At 59.0% G+C, this 16031-nt stretch overlaps 1 protein-coding gene across 2 annotated transcripts in view; it reads left to right on the forward strand.

Moving 5' to 3' along the window:
- The window catches only part of COL7A1 (collagen type VII alpha 1 chain), a 50758-nt gene that overhangs the window by 19566 nt on the left and 15161 nt on the right, over positions 1-16031 (forward strand). For both annotated transcript variants that reach the window (XM_031959752.1, XM_031959757.1), the window contains exons 34-82: positions 135-170; positions 550-585; positions 673-741; positions 866-934; positions 1146-1172; positions 1258-1311; positions 1482-1544; positions 2476-2535; positions 2743-2778; positions 2966-3010; positions 3340-3375; positions 4018-4062; positions 4209-4244; positions 4460-4498; positions 4644-4676; positions 4853-4906; positions 5001-5060; positions 5146-5181; positions 5296-5376; positions 5522-5557; positions 6001-6045; positions 6204-6275; positions 6407-6451; positions 6703-6729; positions 7120-7164; positions 7307-7387; positions 7786-7821; positions 7916-7951; positions 8044-8124; positions 8471-8506; positions 8823-8885; positions 9350-9394; positions 9603-9638; positions 9745-9780; positions 9983-10078; positions 10246-10281; positions 10384-10419; positions 10906-10953; positions 11049-11084; positions 11366-11479; positions 11931-12131; positions 12233-12268; positions 12355-12399; positions 12998-13057; positions 13692-13736; positions 13989-14051; positions 14397-14441; positions 15056-15091; positions 15470-15505. In XM_031959752.1, the coding sequence (XP_031815612.1) occupies positions 135-170; positions 550-585; positions 673-741; positions 866-934; positions 1146-1172; positions 1258-1311; positions 1482-1544; positions 2476-2535; positions 2743-2778; positions 2966-3010; positions 3340-3375; positions 4018-4062; positions 4209-4244; positions 4460-4498; positions 4644-4676; positions 4853-4906; positions 5001-5060; positions 5146-5181; positions 5296-5376; positions 5522-5557; positions 6001-6045; positions 6204-6275; positions 6407-6451; positions 6703-6729; positions 7120-7164; positions 7307-7387; positions 7786-7821; positions 7916-7951; positions 8044-8124; positions 8471-8506; positions 8823-8885; positions 9350-9394; positions 9603-9638; positions 9745-9780; positions 9983-10078; positions 10246-10281; positions 10384-10419; positions 10906-10953; positions 11049-11084; positions 11366-11479; positions 11931-12131; positions 12233-12268; positions 12355-12399; positions 12998-13057; positions 13692-13736; positions 13989-14051; positions 14397-14441; positions 15056-15091; positions 15470-15505 (2568 nt within the window). The remainder of the gene's footprint in view (positions 1-134; positions 171-549; positions 586-672; positions 742-865; positions 935-1145; positions 1173-1257; positions 1312-1481; positions 1545-2475; positions 2536-2742; positions 2779-2965; positions 3011-3339; positions 3376-4017; positions 4063-4208; positions 4245-4459; positions 4499-4643; positions 4677-4852; positions 4907-5000; positions 5061-5145; positions 5182-5295; positions 5377-5521; positions 5558-6000; positions 6046-6203; positions 6276-6406; positions 6452-6702; positions 6730-7119; positions 7165-7306; positions 7388-7785; positions 7822-7915; positions 7952-8043; positions 8125-8470; positions 8507-8822; positions 8886-9349; positions 9395-9602; positions 9639-9744; positions 9781-9982; positions 10079-10245; positions 10282-10383; positions 10420-10905; positions 10954-11048; positions 11085-11365; positions 11480-11930; positions 12132-12232; positions 12269-12354; positions 12400-12997; positions 13058-13691; positions 13737-13988; positions 14052-14396; positions 14442-15055; positions 15092-15469; positions 15506-16031) is intronic.

Below are 16031 nucleotides of genomic sequence, written 5' to 3' on the forward strand. Positions count from 1 at the left end.
GGGCCCACCAGGGGCCAGGAAGTTCTGGGGTCGTAGTTCTTGAGGTGAGTGCCCTAGAAAACCCTGACTCTCCCACCTTGTGGCCACTCTGCTCATATCGCGGTCCAAAGACTGACATTGGTCTCCGTTTACAGGGCTCTCCTGGCCGGCCTGGCTCTCGAGGGGAAGCGGTAAGGAGCATGTCTCCCCCATCATCAGTCCCCTGTGGCCCCCCTCAGCCCCTTGTGGCCCCCCTCAGCTCCCTGTGGCCCCCCTCAGCCCTTGGTGGCCCCCCTCAGCCCCCTCTGGCCCCCCTCAGCCCCCTCTGGCCCCCCTCAGCCTATGATCCTTGCCTGGTCCTTTATTTACTCCCCATATCCCAGCTTTAAATGGGACCAGGGATTTGATGTGTAATAATGGGTGTAAGGAGTGACCCCAGAAGAGGCCCTCTCAATCCAGGAAGGCTTCCTGAAGGAGGAGGAGGGAGTTTTACTCTGAATCTGTCTCCTTTGATTTGGGGGTGGCCATCTATTTCCCATGACCCCTCCCCGCTTTCTTTTTGCTCTACAGGGGGAACCAGGCCTGCCCGGACAGAAGGGGGAGCCGGTAAGTAGTCCTGGGGGCAGTGCCATTATGGGGGGCTGGGGAATTCCCCTAATATCTATGATCTCTCCTTACTGCTTGCCTCTCTAGGGAAAGCCTGGCTCTATTGTAGGAGGAGGAGCAGGGCAGCCCGGCAGGAAGGGGGAGCCAGGTGTCCAGGTAGACTGGGGCTCTGGGACAGGGTGGGGATGGATGGAGGAAGAGCGGACTGGGGGTGGGCAGGGACAGGAAGGACCGATGCTATGATCTCGCCTTTTCTCATCCCTCTCCCTCAAACCCATAGGGACCTCCAGGCCCCCGTGGCTCAGATGGGAATCCCGGCCTGCCAGGGCCCCGAGGACCATCGATCAAGGTGCCCTCTCCCACCTCCCTATTGCCTGCTACTTCCCTCCAGCACTCTCCTTGCCCCTTGTACCTTAGTCCCTGCTAGGGGGGCGGCAAAGGGGGAAGAAGAGAATTTCTGAAATTTGTGAGGAGGGAAGTGGGAGGCTGCGGGGCTTGGGGAGAGAGGGATCTCTGGGGCAAGGGAGCTCCCAGGTAATCACTCATGATATGCTTTGCAGGGTGACAAAGGTGACAGAGGAGAGCCGGTGAGTGAAAGGGCATTAGGGGAGGGTATAAGATTTGGGGAACTTCCCACCTTTACTTTACCCTAACAGGATTTTCTTTTCTCAGGGTCTTCCTGGAGCAGGCGGTGGAGGTGTTGGAGGAGGTGATCCTGGGCTGCCGGTGAGTGAAGGGCTGTGAAGGGGAGTTGTAGAGCTTTTTGGGGCTGGGGAAGAAGGGTTTAAGAATGGATTTCCTGAGGTGAGTTATTGAGGGGATGTTTCCTTCTGGGTTTGGGGATCTGGCCAACTTTCCCTTGGTGATAACCTGAGTTATAACCCTTCTCCTCCCAGGGCCTCCCAGGAAATCCAGGTCCTGCAGGCCCCCCTGGCCCCCAGGGGGAGAAAGGAGACAAGGTAAGAGAGGTGGGAAGGAGCTGGGCCAATATCCCATAGGTAACCCTGGACACAGGATCCCCCCTGACAAAGCAGACCCTTCTTTACTTTGCCCCCTGTAGTTTCCTTCATGAAACCTCTTCAGCCCTCTCTGACTCTTCAATCCAAACTCACCCACCATTTATTAAGCACTTACTGCTTAAAGATCCTTGCGATAGGTAACTTTTCTTTTTAGGGGAGGTAAAATTTCTTAACTAAGACAAGGTAGGGACTCACAGGGAGCTCAGTCTCATGGGTGAATGTTTCATTTGTATACCTTTTTTTACAAACCTATATACCCGGGGTCATTGAAAAGGGGTCACAGGTAGAAAAAGTTTAAGAAGCCCCAGTCTAGGACATTAAAATGACTGATGTTCATGCTTTCTCCATCCATGAGACTGAGCTATTCACATAGGCTTGAATGCGATTTCAGATTTACGGGGCAGGTACCTTCACAGTTCTAGTTAATGAACATTTATTAAGCACCTAATGTATAAAAAAACTAATATCTACAAAGGCATTGTGGTGTGAGAGGCAACTTGAGGCAGTGAAAAGAACACACAACTTGGAGTAAGAGGGCCTGAGTTCGAATTACAGATATTAATTGTAGGACTTTTAGTTTTCCATTTCTGGACCTCAGCTTTCCTCTGATAAAATGAAGGGATTTCTAAGGGCCCTAAGCTCTGTGAGATTGTGCTAAAACCCCTGTCCTTTTAAAATTCAGCATTTTGATGGAGATGTGGGGAGAGAGGGTCTGCCCTTACCCTATTTTCCCCTTTAACCTTTTCACTGACTGTTGGATGTGAGTGCCCATTGACTAATAAAGACTGAAATAAAGTCTCCTGCCCCGCCTCTGTGGGGGCTCTTGGGAGTTTCTCCTTCCCACCCCAAAACATGCACTTTTGGTCCTCAGGGAGAAGGCGAAGATGGATTTCCAGGGCTCCCAGGTCGACCAGGAAACCCAGGAGACCGAGTGAGTGGGACCCTGAGTGAAGAAGTGGGGGAGAGGAGGATAGATCCCAAACTTGGGGGTACAGTGTCTGGGCTTGGAGAGAGGAGGAGGGGATGGAGATGGCGCTTTCTAGCACAAGGACACAATGTTGGGGAGGAATATATATATGTCCTTCCTCTCTGTCTAAACTACTCCTGATCCATTCAATCTAACCCTAACCCCTTCTAGGGTCCTCGAGGACCACCAGGAGAAACTGGAAGCAAAGTGAGTTTTGGGGGCAGGGAGCAATCAAGGGAATCAGGACAAGGGATTTACTTTAGGGTCTGGCCTGTGGGGGAGACTGGTCATGGAACTGGGGGTGGGGAGTGGGACCAAGATGAAGGCTGACCCCAGGGTCTGAGGCTGAGTCTCGAGGCTGTTCTCCCATAACTTCAGCCATTCTCTCTTGCAGGGAGACCCAGGCCAGCCAGGGTCTTCAGGGAACCCGGGAGAGAAGGTGAGTCCTTCTCTGGGTTTAGGGAATGGTTCTGGGATACAGGGGCTGCTTATGGTGAGAGGCATCGTGGGAGGGGGGCTTTGTGGGGGATGGGGCTGGAGCTTCTCTGGGTATGTGGTCCCTGTTCTCTAGCTAGGACCTAACTGGGGAAATTGGAGCCCTTCCCTTCCCTTCCCTTTGCCAGCTTTGTGGCCTTAGGTAAATCAGTCCCTGGCCTCTGAGTCTCCCTTTTGTCCCTTTTAAACTGGGAACCCCTTCTGACGCTCCCTGCCCCTGGGCTATTACACAGAAAGAGCAGTAACCGAGACCATCTTTTTTCCTGCCCTCAGGGTGATCGAGGCCTCCCAGGACTGCCAGGGCTGCAGGTCCGTCCCTTCTGTGCTGTCCCCCCACCCCCACCCCCTCCTGGGGCTCCCCAGCACCCGGGCTACCAGCGGGCACCACCTCAGGAAGCCCTGCAGGACTGTCTCTTGGCTGGGGAGGCCCCAGCGTGGTACAACGGGAAGGTTCCTAGATGGGGCGTCCCGAGCCCCGGGTGCAGCTCCCAGCTCTATCCCCGACCGGCTTCATGAGCTGGGACCCAGTGTGATGCCGTGGAAGAGGCCCTGGGCCCGGGTCAAAGGCGCTGAGTGTGGTAGTGGAGAGAGGGAGGGCTCTTTGGCCCTGAGAGAGCTTTCCTTCTCGAAGAGATCTTTCTTCCTGAGAGAAGAGATCTCTATTGGGGCCCAAGCCCCTTCCTCTTTGTGGGCCTGTGTTTCTTTCCCGGCACAAATGGGAGGGTTGTGGGGAGCTCAGGACCTCCCTGACTCAGGTAGCTGGTGCTCAGATTGTCTGGTTGTGGGGGCAGAGTCCTGGAGAGATCCACGCGACTCTGCCCTCCCCGCCAGCCTCCCCTTTCAACTCCCTGTCCTTCGGCTTTCCCAGCCCCCTTGGGTTCTGAACCCCTCTGGGGAGTAGGGTATCCTAAGAAGAAGTCACCTTTCCTTAGGGTCTGTGTCTCTCAACAGGGGGAACCTGGCTTGTCAGGGAGACCCGGGGCTGAGGGCCAAGAGGTGAGTGTGGGGAATGAGGGAAGAGGGACTGGAAGGCATGGGGGAAGGGGAAGGCTGAGATTGGAGGGGAAGAGGAAGATGGGAGATGGGGGCTGTATCCTCCCTTTTCCCTCTTCTCCCTGAAAATACCTGTTCTGTCTTCCCAGGGACCTCCAGGACCCGCTGGTCGAAGAGGAGAGAAGGTAGTTCAGAGCCCAAGCCAGGCTGAGCCCCTGGGCTCCGTCACCCCTTAAGCCCTGATCCTTCTCACCACCAGGATCTTTAGGATGTGGGGAATATGGCCCTCTTGGAAGCCTTGAGATCCTTCCTTACCTGTGCCTCAGTTTCCCCGGGTGTATATGAGGGGGGCCATATTCCAGGGACTCCTAACTTTGTCCCATCTCTCCCCACATTTCAGGGAGAACCTGGAGAACCTGGCAAACCTGGCGTGATCACGGTGAGTAAGGGTGCTGGGACTAGGGGCGGGAACTTGGGGTCTCTCCCGCTGACATACCCAGCTCTCCCAGAATGTGTCCCCCTGGAAACCTAGAGAATCCCTGGGACCTGGAAGGCCCCAACATCCTTCTTTCTGTTGGTTTCAGGGCTTTGATGGTACTGGAGTGAAAGGAGAGAAGGTATGGGAGGCCTGAGGTGGGGGAGCTTTGGAGGGCCTGGCTTCCTCATTGCCCTCGAGAGCCGGTGGGGGAGCCTGGGGCAGGAGGATTGTGGGGTGTTGGCAGCAATGAGAAGCTAAGGGAGCACTCGGGTTCTGGGGCCTGAGAGGCTGGTCTAATATCTCCATCATCCACAGGGGAATCCGGGCCCGGAGGGACCCAGGGGAGGCCCAGGACCCAAAGGGGACCGGGTGAGTAGCTGGAGGGGAGGAGGGGTGGGAAGTGGGGGTCATGGGTCATATAGACTTCTGTAATTCGCCTCTCCCCTCTCTTTTTCCCCCTTAGGGTCCATCGGGAATTGGTGTTCCCGGGGATCCCGGCCCCAAAGGGGAGCCCGGAGACCGAGTAAGTGAATGGGAGGATGAGGAGCTCTGGGCGGAAGGAGACCCCGATGCTCCCATCCCAACTCTGTCTCTCCCCACCCCCACAGGGTGCCATAGGTCTCACGGGCAGAGCCGGGCCCAAGGTGAGCGTGTGTCTGTGTGTGAGTGTATGTCTGTGTGTCTGTGTGTCTGTGTGTCTGTGTGTGTCCCTGTCCAAGCCTCTCAGGTCTGAGGCTCCTCCCTCGGCCTTGTCCTAGGGTGACCTGGGGGCTTCGGGAGAGAAAGGGGAGCCTGGACGAGCTGGGCCGCCGGGACCCACCGGCCCTCGAGGGAGAGACGTAAGGAGGGGGGGCGGCGGTGGGGGGGCCAGGGGCTGGGGGCGGGAGAATGGCCGTGGGGGGTGAGGGGGTTGGGGGGGTAGTATATGGTGGGGATGGAGAACAGGGAGCACCACTGAGGGGGAATTCCCTGTCTCTCCCACAGGGGGAACCTGGAGAGAAGGGAGAGGAGGGCGCTGTGGTAAGATGTCCCCCTGCCCAGCCAGTGACTACACAGACACCTCCCCTCCCTCTGTGTTGGTCCTTCCTGCTCCAAGAGAACCCTGATATCGGTGGGGGGGGGCAGGGGGTGACCTTCGAGTGAACTGGACAGAAGTGAGGGGGGCTGGGCAAGGCCGCCTGCCCCTCCCCCCCTTCCCCCTCCAGTGGGTCCCAGTCAGTGGCCAGAGGGAGATCTGGAGGCCTGGAGACGGGCCTGGTTGCAGGGGGACCGCGGGCCTCGGCCTCTAGCTGGGGGAGGGGCTCCCCGTCCATCTCCACACAGCCTGAGACCCCTCCCCAAAGACAGAAGCACAAGCCCCCAACTCTGCTGTCCCTGCTCGTTGGGCTTTGTCTCCCTGGGCCGGGCTTCTCTCCGCCTCTTTCCCTCTGTCTCTGTCTCTGATTCTGTGCTTTGGTTTCCAGGGTGACACAGGCCTGCCGGGAAAGCCTGGAGACCGGGGCCTTCGGGTAAGGGGAGGCTTCTCCCATGTCGGTGCCCCCTCTGCCGGGCTAACGCTCGCTACAAATGAGGGTCAGAAAGTCTCTCCGGAACCTGAGACCTTGGAAAGGTGGGTGGGTTCTCCCGGGACCGAGGGCAGGGGTCTCTGAGCCTTGTTTCTCTCTAGGGGCTCCCAGGCCTTCGGGGCACGCCGGGGGAGAAGGGCGACCAAGGCGACCCTGGAGAGGATGGGCGGAATGTAAGTCTCCCACCCAGCTTTCCTCCTCTTTCCCTGTTCTGCCATGTTCCCCGCCTTCTACCCCCCCCCCACTTTCCTGTGGTGTCCCCCCTTCATCTCTCACCCTCTTGCCTCCTGACTCTCCCAACCAGGGCAGTCCGGGACCAGTGGGTCTCAAAGGTGACCGTGGGGAGCCGGTGAGTGAGCTTCTCCTGGGAGTCTGTGTTTGGGATTTAGGGGGCGGGGGGCTGGGGCAGGAACCAGGTCTTTTATGAGCGATGAGCTTGTAGAGGGGGATGAGGACCATCCAGAAGAGAGCTAGGAGGAGCGCTGGGATTGTGTCTGCAGTGGAGCTTAAGGAAGCCAGAAGTGCCCCCAAGACTTCCTGGGCCTCCTTTGGGGCATCCCTTCTGTGTGACATTTCTAACCCCAATCGATTATTCCATAGGGGCCCCCAGGACCCCCTGGGAGATTGGTAAGTGGTCATTTTGTACTTCTTCCACAGCTCTGAGTATGCCCCTCTCCCTATATTTTTCTAATTAAAATGAACAAATTTTAACTTCAAGTTAAAATGAAAAAAGAGTTAATTTCGTTGAATAAACATTTATTTTTTCTCTTTTCTACCTGTTAGTGCATTTGTGAAATAGTCTAGCTCTTCTGGAAAGCAATTTGCGCTAGGTTCCCGGAGTGAATAGAGTGCATGCCCTTTGACCCATCGCCACCTCCCTAGTTTCCCAGGCACTGAGGGACTCCAAATCTCCCTGTATTCCCCCAGACGCTTGTTTCCCCTCCCATGTGCCTGGGCATCCTTGTCCCTTCCACACCTCCCCCACCTTCTTCCCCTTGCCCCCTTGTCTGCCCCTAGGTGGATCCAGGGACTGTTCCAGGGGTCGGAGAGAAAGGAATCAAGGTACCGGGACCTGGGGCGTTGGGGGGGCCTGGGAGGACCAAGGAGGCGTTTCCCCATTCCTTCTTCAGCTGTGGCTCCCCAGGCCATTATGAGGCTGACAGCCTTAGCTGGACCAGCCCCCACCATGCTTCTCTTGCTCCAGGGGGAGCCTGGTGACCCCGGAGAGGATGGGCCTCGGGGCCCCAAGGGAGATGCCGGACCCCCAGGAGCTCCTGGGGAGAGGGTTTGTATCTGGGAAATCCCCGAGGAGGGGGGGAGTGGGATTGGGGCTCCTGGAAGGCTTATAGAGAGATCTGTCAATCAAGAAGCACTGATTAAATGCTTACTGTATAAATGCTGGGAATACAAAGGCGGGGAGAACAGGAGCTTAATGCTCAGGGTAAAGAGGAGGCCATCTCCAAGGAGGGGAGCCCCCGCACAAGGTGGGATCTGAGTTGGGTCTTGAGGAAAACTAAAAAAATGAGGATGGAGAGCACTGTGAGATGGGGGGAGGATTGAGTCCAGGGGTCGCGGAGGGAAGCGGGGCCGAGAGGAGGATTTCCCGGAGGAAGTGGGAGTCAGGGTGTTAGTCAAGGGGCGGCAGCTGCCTCTTGAGTGAGCCTGTGCCCTTCCTCCCCACAGGGGCCTGAAGGTCTGCGGGGTGCCCCTGGATCTCGGGTGAGTGTGTCCTCCCCCTCCTCCTCCTGCCTTTCCCCACTCTCCGCCCTCCTCTCACGCCTTCTGACGAGCCCCTTTTGTTTGTTCGGCTCAGGGAGATCCAGGTGACCGGGGCCCTGCTGGCGAGAAGGTGAGGGGGGCTGATGGGGGATGGCCCGGTGAGGGGTGGGGTCCTCACTTGCGCTCAGCGACTGACCACAGGGTGCCTGGTTCCCTCCCCAGGGTGAGCGCGGAGCCCCTGGGTCTGAGGGCCGGAACGGACTGGATGGGAAGCCGGGCGCCATAGGCCCCCCTGGCCTGAGGGTGAGTCCCTGTCTGCCCTGGGCTCCCCAGCCTCCCAAGGGGCCTGGCTTCTGGCCCCCTCTCTGATTAGGAAGCTCCCCTTGGCTTTCCCCATAGCTCTGGAAGAATGGGCGGGGGATCTGCAGGTTCAGAGGCCAGTTTCCCTTTCTCAGGGAGGTCCTAGACTCAGAGCCAGATCTCACAGGTTCTCCTCCTCCTCCACATGGGGGCTTCTCATTGTTCTCTGACACAAGACCCCCATCACACCCACCCAGTGATCATGAACCTGAACTCCCTGGCCACACGTGCCAGGGCCCCAACTGCCAGCGACCCTGAAAACCCCTGACCCTGGCTTCTCTTTCCCCAGGGTGACACCGGCAAAAGTGGGGAGCCCGGGAGAGATGTGAGTCTGGCCCTAGGGGCAGGATACTGTCCATGGCTCCAGGGGAGCCCCCAGGAGAGGAGGGTGGGGCTGGGCATGGAAGGGGAAAGGGCAGCAGGGGGTGGGAGGGAGGAAGGCCTCTGCTGGGTCAGGGCAGCGCTGGAGCTCTCTCCCTTGGGCGCGTGTGGCCCCGTGCGGGGTGTTTGTTTGGGGGGGGGGAAGGCTTGTCACTTTTCTGGCGGCCTCTGTCCCGTGACTGGGCAAGGGTGTCCTTTGGGGGTTTGGGAAAGGGGACGTTCCCCACCTAGCTCTCTGCCACATCAGCATATTATTTCAGGGACTCCCTGGCCTGAGAGGGGAACAGGGCCCCCCTGGACCTCCTGGTCTTCCTGGAGTGACTGTGAGTATCATTGGCTTGAGGTCCCATCCGATGCTCAAGTCCTTCCTCCCCTCTGACCCTGGGCTAAACTGGGAATTTAAAAAAAATTATTTTTGATAATATTTTCCCCCAATATATGCAAAGATAGTTTTCAGTATTATTATTATCACTACTATTTTTTGCTGAGGCAGTTGGGGTTAAGTGACTTGCCCAGGGTCCCACAGCCAGGAAGTGCTAAGTGTCTGAGGGCAGATTTGAACTCCGGTCCTCCTGACTCCAGGCCTGGTGCTCTGCCCCCTGTGCCCCCGAGCTGCCCCCTTCATTTTTGTAAGACTCAGTGTTCCACATTTTCTCCCTCCCCCCCTTACTGCAAGCAGTCTTGACCTGGGCATTTTTGAGTCTCATGGGGGGGGGTTAAGGTTTGACTCTGACCCCGATTGCTGAAGGACTCCTTGATCCCCGACATTGTCTGACATCCCTAACAGGGGAAGCCTGGAGATGATGGGAAGCCCGGGCTGAACGGAAGGAATGTGAGTCTGGGTGAGCCGGGGTGGGGGTGGGGTCCCTCTGGGGCCGGGCCGGCGCCCAATCATCCCCAGCCTCACACAGGCAGGAGGACTCGGGGGTCTCCCTCAGTCATCCCACCTGAGCCACATGACATCGTGATCCTGGGTCCTGGGGGTGCCGGCAGTGGGGGGCAACGGACTCCAGACTCATGGGGGATCTTTCTCTGCTCAGGGAGAGCCTGGGGACCCCGGAGAGGACGGGAGGAAGGTAAGGAGCCCCCTTGCTCCCCCCACCTGGAACCCCCCGATAACCCCTTCCCCACCCCCACTCTGGGCCTGGGGACGACCGTCTGAGTGGCTGTTGTCTCTGTTAGGGCGACAAAGGTGAAGCTGGAGCCCCTGGAAGAGATGTGAGTTGCCGTTCCTTTGTGCCTCCTCCTGAGAGCTGCCCCCTCCCCAGCCTTTCTATGTGACCCCTCAAGGCCACTTGTGCCTCTTTCGGATTCTCAGAGCCACCGAGGAGGGATTTTTGGGCGCCATTGTTTCCTGGGCTGGGGTGGGAGTCCCCAAGGATGGGGAGCACTGTGGCCGACGGGGCTTTATGTTCTGCAGGGCCGGGACGGTTCCAAAGGCGATCGTGGGGACGTAGGAAGCCCAGGCCTGCAGGGCCCCCCTGGACTCCCTGGCCCAGTCGGCCCCCCCGGCCAGGTACTTCATCCTGGCCCATTCTAGCATCGAGAGGAAGAGGGACGGCACAGGGGGGCTGAGTTTGGGGAGGAGGTTCTGGTTCCCTGAGACCCGGAGCGGGCGGGGGCAGGAAGGGGAGGACGTGAGACAGAAGTGCCCCCTGTGACCGATCTCTCTGTGTGTCCCAGGGTTTCCCAGGCGTGGCCGGGGCTCCAGGGCCCAAGGTAAGCTTCCCCCCCCCCCCTCCCCTCCTCCTCCCTCTTGGCCCTTTATCTCTCTATTGCTTGAACTGATACCCTTCTCCCCCTCCCCAACTTCATTCTCAGGGTGACCGAGGAGAAGCAGGAGCCAGGGGTGAACAGGTGAAATACCTCTTTCCTCCCCCCCGCCCCACCTTCTTCAGGGCTCCCTCCCCTGGAGGGGGGGGCCCAGCCTCTGGGGGGGGGGCTCCATGAGCTCCCCCGCCTGGCCTGGCCTCTGGGGGGCTTCCTCCCCCCCACCACAAAGAGGGTACTCTTTGGGGCTCCCTCCCTGCCTGGCCCAACCTCTGGGGGACTCCATGAGCTCTCCCACCTGGCCCAGACTCCGGGGGGCTCCATGAGCTCTCCCACCTGGGGCCCAGGCTCAGGATGAATCCCTGCCCCCATGCAGATCCAGCCCGTCCATGGCTCCGCCATCACCCCCGGGGGGAGGGGGGTCCCAGGAAGCCCTAGCTGTGGCCCTCCTGCCCTCAGGGCCCACAGGGCCCACTGGCCCAGCCTGGCACATGTGGGCCTCCTCCGGCCTTCTGGGGGCAGGACAGGGGGCTTGGCAGGGCCATCACCTCCCCTATTTCCTCCCTTCCTTAGGGTCTCCCTGGAGAGCGTGGCTTGAAAGGGGATTCGGGCTCTGTGACAGTAAGTGAGAAGGTGGTGGATGGGGGTGATGGATGGAGCAAGGGGCCTGAGGCAGTGGGACAGGAGACCCGACCCTGTCTTCTGTGTCCCCTCAGAACATAGAGCAATCCCTGGAATCCCTTGGACTGAGGGTAAGATGCTGGTGGGGGTGGGATTGTGGGGGGGTGAGGATCCACGGGGAAGGGGGGAGGGTCCATGGGCCGGAGGGGAGTGAGCACCAGGAGGTGGAGCAGGGCAGCTTTGGAGGTGAAAGGCACCGGATGTCCCTAGGAGTGGGGGAGAAGAGAGAGCACATGTCCTTGTAGGGGAGCTGGCAGCGGGTGACGGCCTGGGAGGTGGGGACAGTTCTGCACTTCCCATTGAACCCTGGAGGGGTCTCACAGCTTCTCCAATTCCCGTCCCCCCTTCCCAGGTGTCTGCACTTCGACAAATTGTCAAAGAGAGCTCAGAAGGCTTCTTGAGGCCTCCGGACCAATTCCGAGGCTACAAGGGGGAGCCTGGAGAGCGGGGGCCGGCGGGCAAGGAGGCGAGTGAGAGGCCTGGGATGGAGATGGGGAGGGGGCAGTGGGGCTGGGCCCAGGCCCTGTTCTGAAGGCGGGCGGGGTTAGACGACTTGCTTGGTGGGACAGCTGTGAGGGGCTGAAGCTGGATCTGACTCTGGCCCCTTGAGTCTGGGGCGGGTGCTCTGTCCGTCGAGCCTCCTTGTGCCCCAAGGACATGGAACACAGAAGTCCCACCCCTGGGTCCCAGGCCCAAGTGGCCTTGAGAAAGTGATTTTTCTGGCCCCTCTTTCCTCATCCTTAGAATGAAGGAGCTGGACTTTGGTCTCTAGGGTCCTTGTCCGTGTCACAAGGGGCCAGGATTCAGGCCCCTCCAGGAGGGTGGCAGGCATGGAGCCAGTCTTGTTGGACGTTCTTACAAGGGGTCCTGGAGTCGGGGGCTCCCTGGGGGCTCATGGACTCTTCCTTCTTCATCAGGGGCCTGTTGGCTTGACTGGAGAGCGAGGCCCGAAGGGAGACAGAGGAGACATGGGTCCCCCCGGACCTCCAGGCCAGGGCCTGATAGAGAGAGGAGTCCCTGGTCCCCCCGGTCAGCCTGGGGAACCAGGCAAGCCTGGTATTCCTGGGCTCCCGGGCCGAGCAGGAGAGCTGGGCGAGGTTGGACGGCCAGGGGAGAGGGTGAGTATGAGGGCGGGGGGGCAGGCAGTGTGCTGGGGAGGGCGGCAGGGACGGGGCCAGAGGGGCTGACCTTGACTGGCAACCACCCGTGGCTTTTTCAGGGGGAGCGCGGAGAGAAGGGGGAGCGTGGCGAGCCGGTGAGTAGGGGCAGTGTGGGCAGAACCTGGGCAGTGGCAGGAGGGGGCAGATGAGACATCGATCTTTCTCCTCCTCTCACCCACAGGGCAGAGATGGGCTACAAGGTCCTCCTGGACTCCCAGGGCCGAAGGTGAGACCCTCCTCGACGTCCCCGCCGTCCCTCCCTAACCCCTGGGGAGTAGGGGGTCACAGATCCTGAGCTCTGCCCCTGGCTCTGCTGCGGGGCACCTAGACGGCCTTGGGCTGACCCACAAAACAAGCGCCAGGGCCCTCCAGCTCTTGGTTCTATTCCTAGTCTCTTACTAGGACACACCATTCTCGGTGCCCGGCTGGCCTGTGGGTTCTCAGGTCTGAGCAGGGAACCCCAGCCCGTGCAGGGAGAAGTGCTGCCTATTCTTTTATTATAGCTTTTTATTTACAAGATATATACAATTTTTCAGCATCGACAATCGCATAACTTTCTGTCCCAACTTTTCCCCTCCTTCCCCCCCCCCTGCCCAGATGGCAGGTAGTCCCATACATGTTAAATACAACATGTGTACACATGGCCGTATAGTTATTTTGCTGCAAAGTGCTGTCTGTTAACAAGCCTGTAGATGCCCTTAATTAGGGACATTCTGTCAATTAAAGGCTCTTCCCCACAGCCTGGGGCTGGCCGTGTCGCTCCCCCCTCGGTGGCGCGCTCCCCCCTCACTTATGTCTCCCTGCCTCGTTTCCTCACTTTGCAGATCGATGTGGATGGAATCGTTCCCGGAGGCCCTGGTGTCCCTGGGATCAGGGGACCTAAGGTCAGTCCAAGCAGGAGTGGGGGTAATCGGCTTCCCTCCTGAGCCCCTCGTCCCCTTCTCTCTGAACCTCGGTTTCGCTCATCTGTAAAATGGGAATGATGGTACTTGTGCAGAGGGTTGTTGTGGGGAAAATACACTGTAAAGCAATTGATATTTGTGCTGTGTTTATGTTCTGAACTTAAACACCTCCTAGAATGGCCCTTCTCATATGAGCACATAAAAGGAGAAATGCAATTACACCATAGCTCTCCGAGCTGTGTTGCTTGCTCCTTGGAAGTGTACAATCAATCCACATGTAACTTTCAAAGCTGCTTTGTTTCCTGCGCTTCCTTCTGCTCCTTTGTACATTTAACACTATCCCAAAAGCCCTTTTTGGGGCATCATGCTCACAATTTCCCCTCCTTAAAAAGAGAAGGGGGAAATTCTCTCATCGGCAAATAAGCAAATCCACCCGGTGACAATGTCTAAAAATGTCTCCTCCTTCACTTTGAGATGCCATTGAAACAAGATCTTTTTTCTCCTCTCCTCTCACCCCCCATCGTCTCGGGGATGGGCTGGGGAGGTGCTGGCTTAGGGGAGATGGAGGAGGGGGTTCTCGGCCATTCAGAGTCTGATACGCAGACCCCCCTCTCAGGGTGAGCCCGGCAGAGACGGCGATCGCGGCTCCAAAGGAGATAAGGTGAGGGTCTGGGGCCTCAGCAGCTGGGGGGATACCTTTGCCCTGTGCCCAGTAGCTTCTTTGGCTCCTTGGGGGTTTGGGGAGAAGATTTATCTTCTAGAGAGACTGCGGACCCCCCTCATCCCTCCCCTCCCCAAGAATCCATCCTTCCTGGGTCATCAGATGCCAGTGGCTCCTCCTTGAAGGGGGTGGGGCTGCACCCGGCCTGGAGCTCAGGCTGTCCAGGTCCAGTTCCCGATGTCTGAATTTCAGGGAGAAAACGGAGTCAAGGGTGACCGTGGAGAGGCTGGAGAGAAGGGCCGAGACGGGAGCCCGGTGAGCATGGGCCGGAGGCCGCGGGCCCTGGAGTGCGTGGCTGGGAGGCTGGCTGGGCGCTCCTGCGCGGGACTTCAAAGGGGGTATTGGGGGGCACATGGGGAGGGGGGTGCGTGGGTGTAAGACTTCTCGGGGGGTCTGTGACCAGACTTGAGTGCTGGTTGGCACGGTGTAGAACCCCAGGGATGGCGCACAGAGTTCTGTGTGTGTGTGTGGGGCGGACGTGATAGTGTCCATTCTCAGGACACTCCAAACTCATCTGGGATCCTCGCCCGGAGCTCAGGGAGCTTGGGGCAGGTGGAAGCCTCTCCTCGGGGTCTTTAGGGTTCACATTGTTCTCTCCAGGGTCCTTCAGGAGAGCGGGGACCCTCGGGGCCGGAAGGGAAGCCGGTGAGTGGGGGTCTGGGGCAAAGGGCGGTTGTTGAGGTCACGTTCTAGGGCAACCTCCCCCCGTGACCTCTCGAAAATGGGATGAGTGATCATTGCATTCCCTTGCCAAGCTTCCCAGCAGCAGGCTTTGGATGAGGCAGAGCAGGTCTGGGGGCAGCCAGCCCAGCCCTCGGAACATCTGGCCCTGGTTCTCCTCCGTTGTGTGGCCGTTAAGGGCACAGGGAAGACAGGGCTGGAGGAGAGAGCCAGGGGAGGATCTGGTTATAAATCACGGACCGTCAGCTGTGGCTTTATGGCCAGAAGGGACCCTCGCAATGGGAAGAAGCTGAATCCCAGAGGGGATTGGCATGCCGAGCGGTGCCGTGGGCAGGTTTGGCCCAGCTCTTCCTCTCTGTCCTATGGCCAGTGCCGGCTCCACTCTCCATCAGGACGAGTCTCCCTGAAAGGTCTAGGTTCTGCTTCTACCCTCAGTGTTAGCCACCCAAACCTCACTCACACTTTCAATGATCCATGGCTACAGCCATGGTGGACCTCCCTGGAGGAGTCCCAGGCCAGTCTCTCCCAACCTTTATGGGTCCAGAGAGGAAATCCTCACTCACCTGTTCTCCATCCAGGGTCTTCCAGGTGCGAGAGGAGCCCCGGGTCCAGCGGTGAGTAACCCCCACATCTGCCTGATCTCCACCTCCCAGAGACCCCCAACCTCCATGGTACCCCCCTGTTTTCCCACCCCGGGGACGCCATTGCTCCTCACGCTCCCTGGGATCCTTTCTGTTCCTGCTCTCCTATGGAGCCCCCTTGTTCCCCGTTTCCAGGCTTCTCCCTCTCTTTCCAACCCCCAGGAACCTCCTTGACCTGTCTCTCTCTCCTGATTTTGTCCCCACCTTCTGGGAGTCCCCCTTTCACTCTAAGGTCCTCCTGGTAAAGCAGGATCCCCCAGTTTCTCCATCTGCTCAGTTCAGGCAAGACTGTGGGCAGGCCGGTGGCTATTGTCCCACAGCCTTTCTCCTCAGACCGCTTCCTTCCTCCAGGGCAACCACGGGGACCCAGGACCACACGGTGCCCCGGTGAGTGAGGGGTGAGGGAGGGAACGGGGCCTCTGGGATAAAGGGCTGCCCAGCAGAACTGAAAGATAGGAGGGACGGAGACACTGGCACAAATGAGAAATGCTTTTGGGGGGCTCCATGGAGAGAGGGTGGCCCACAGCCATGGCTCTCGGCCACAGATAGGGGCCCCCTCCTGGCAGTGCTCCCCCTCCTGGCAGTGCTCCCACCCTCCTAGCAGTGCTCCCCCTCCTGGCAGTGGGGTGCTCCCCCCTCCTGACCCTCTCTGAGGGCACAGTGAGAACGGTTGCTCTGGGCCCGGGGGACGGAGGCTGTCACAGGTATGTCTCAGTTGGCCCCAAGCCCACTTTGGAGCCCCAGGGACTAGGCCAGAGCCTGTAGTGGGGCTGGAGGCCTGAGACAGCCTGGGAAGGAGCCCAAGATAGTCTCGGGGGAAGCGAGGGCCACACTGAGCCAGGCCCTTCTGCCTGGGCCGTGGGTCCTGAGCATCTGCGGGGTGGGAGGGGTGAAGAGAGCTGCCTCTGGAGCC

This window comes from Sarcophilus harrisii, chromosome 1 (genome assembly GCF_902635505.1).
Source record: "Sarcophilus harrisii chromosome 1, mSarHar1.11, whole genome shotgun sequence".
NCBI lineage: Eukaryota > Metazoa > Chordata > Mammalia > Dasyuromorphia > Dasyuridae > Sarcophilus > Sarcophilus harrisii.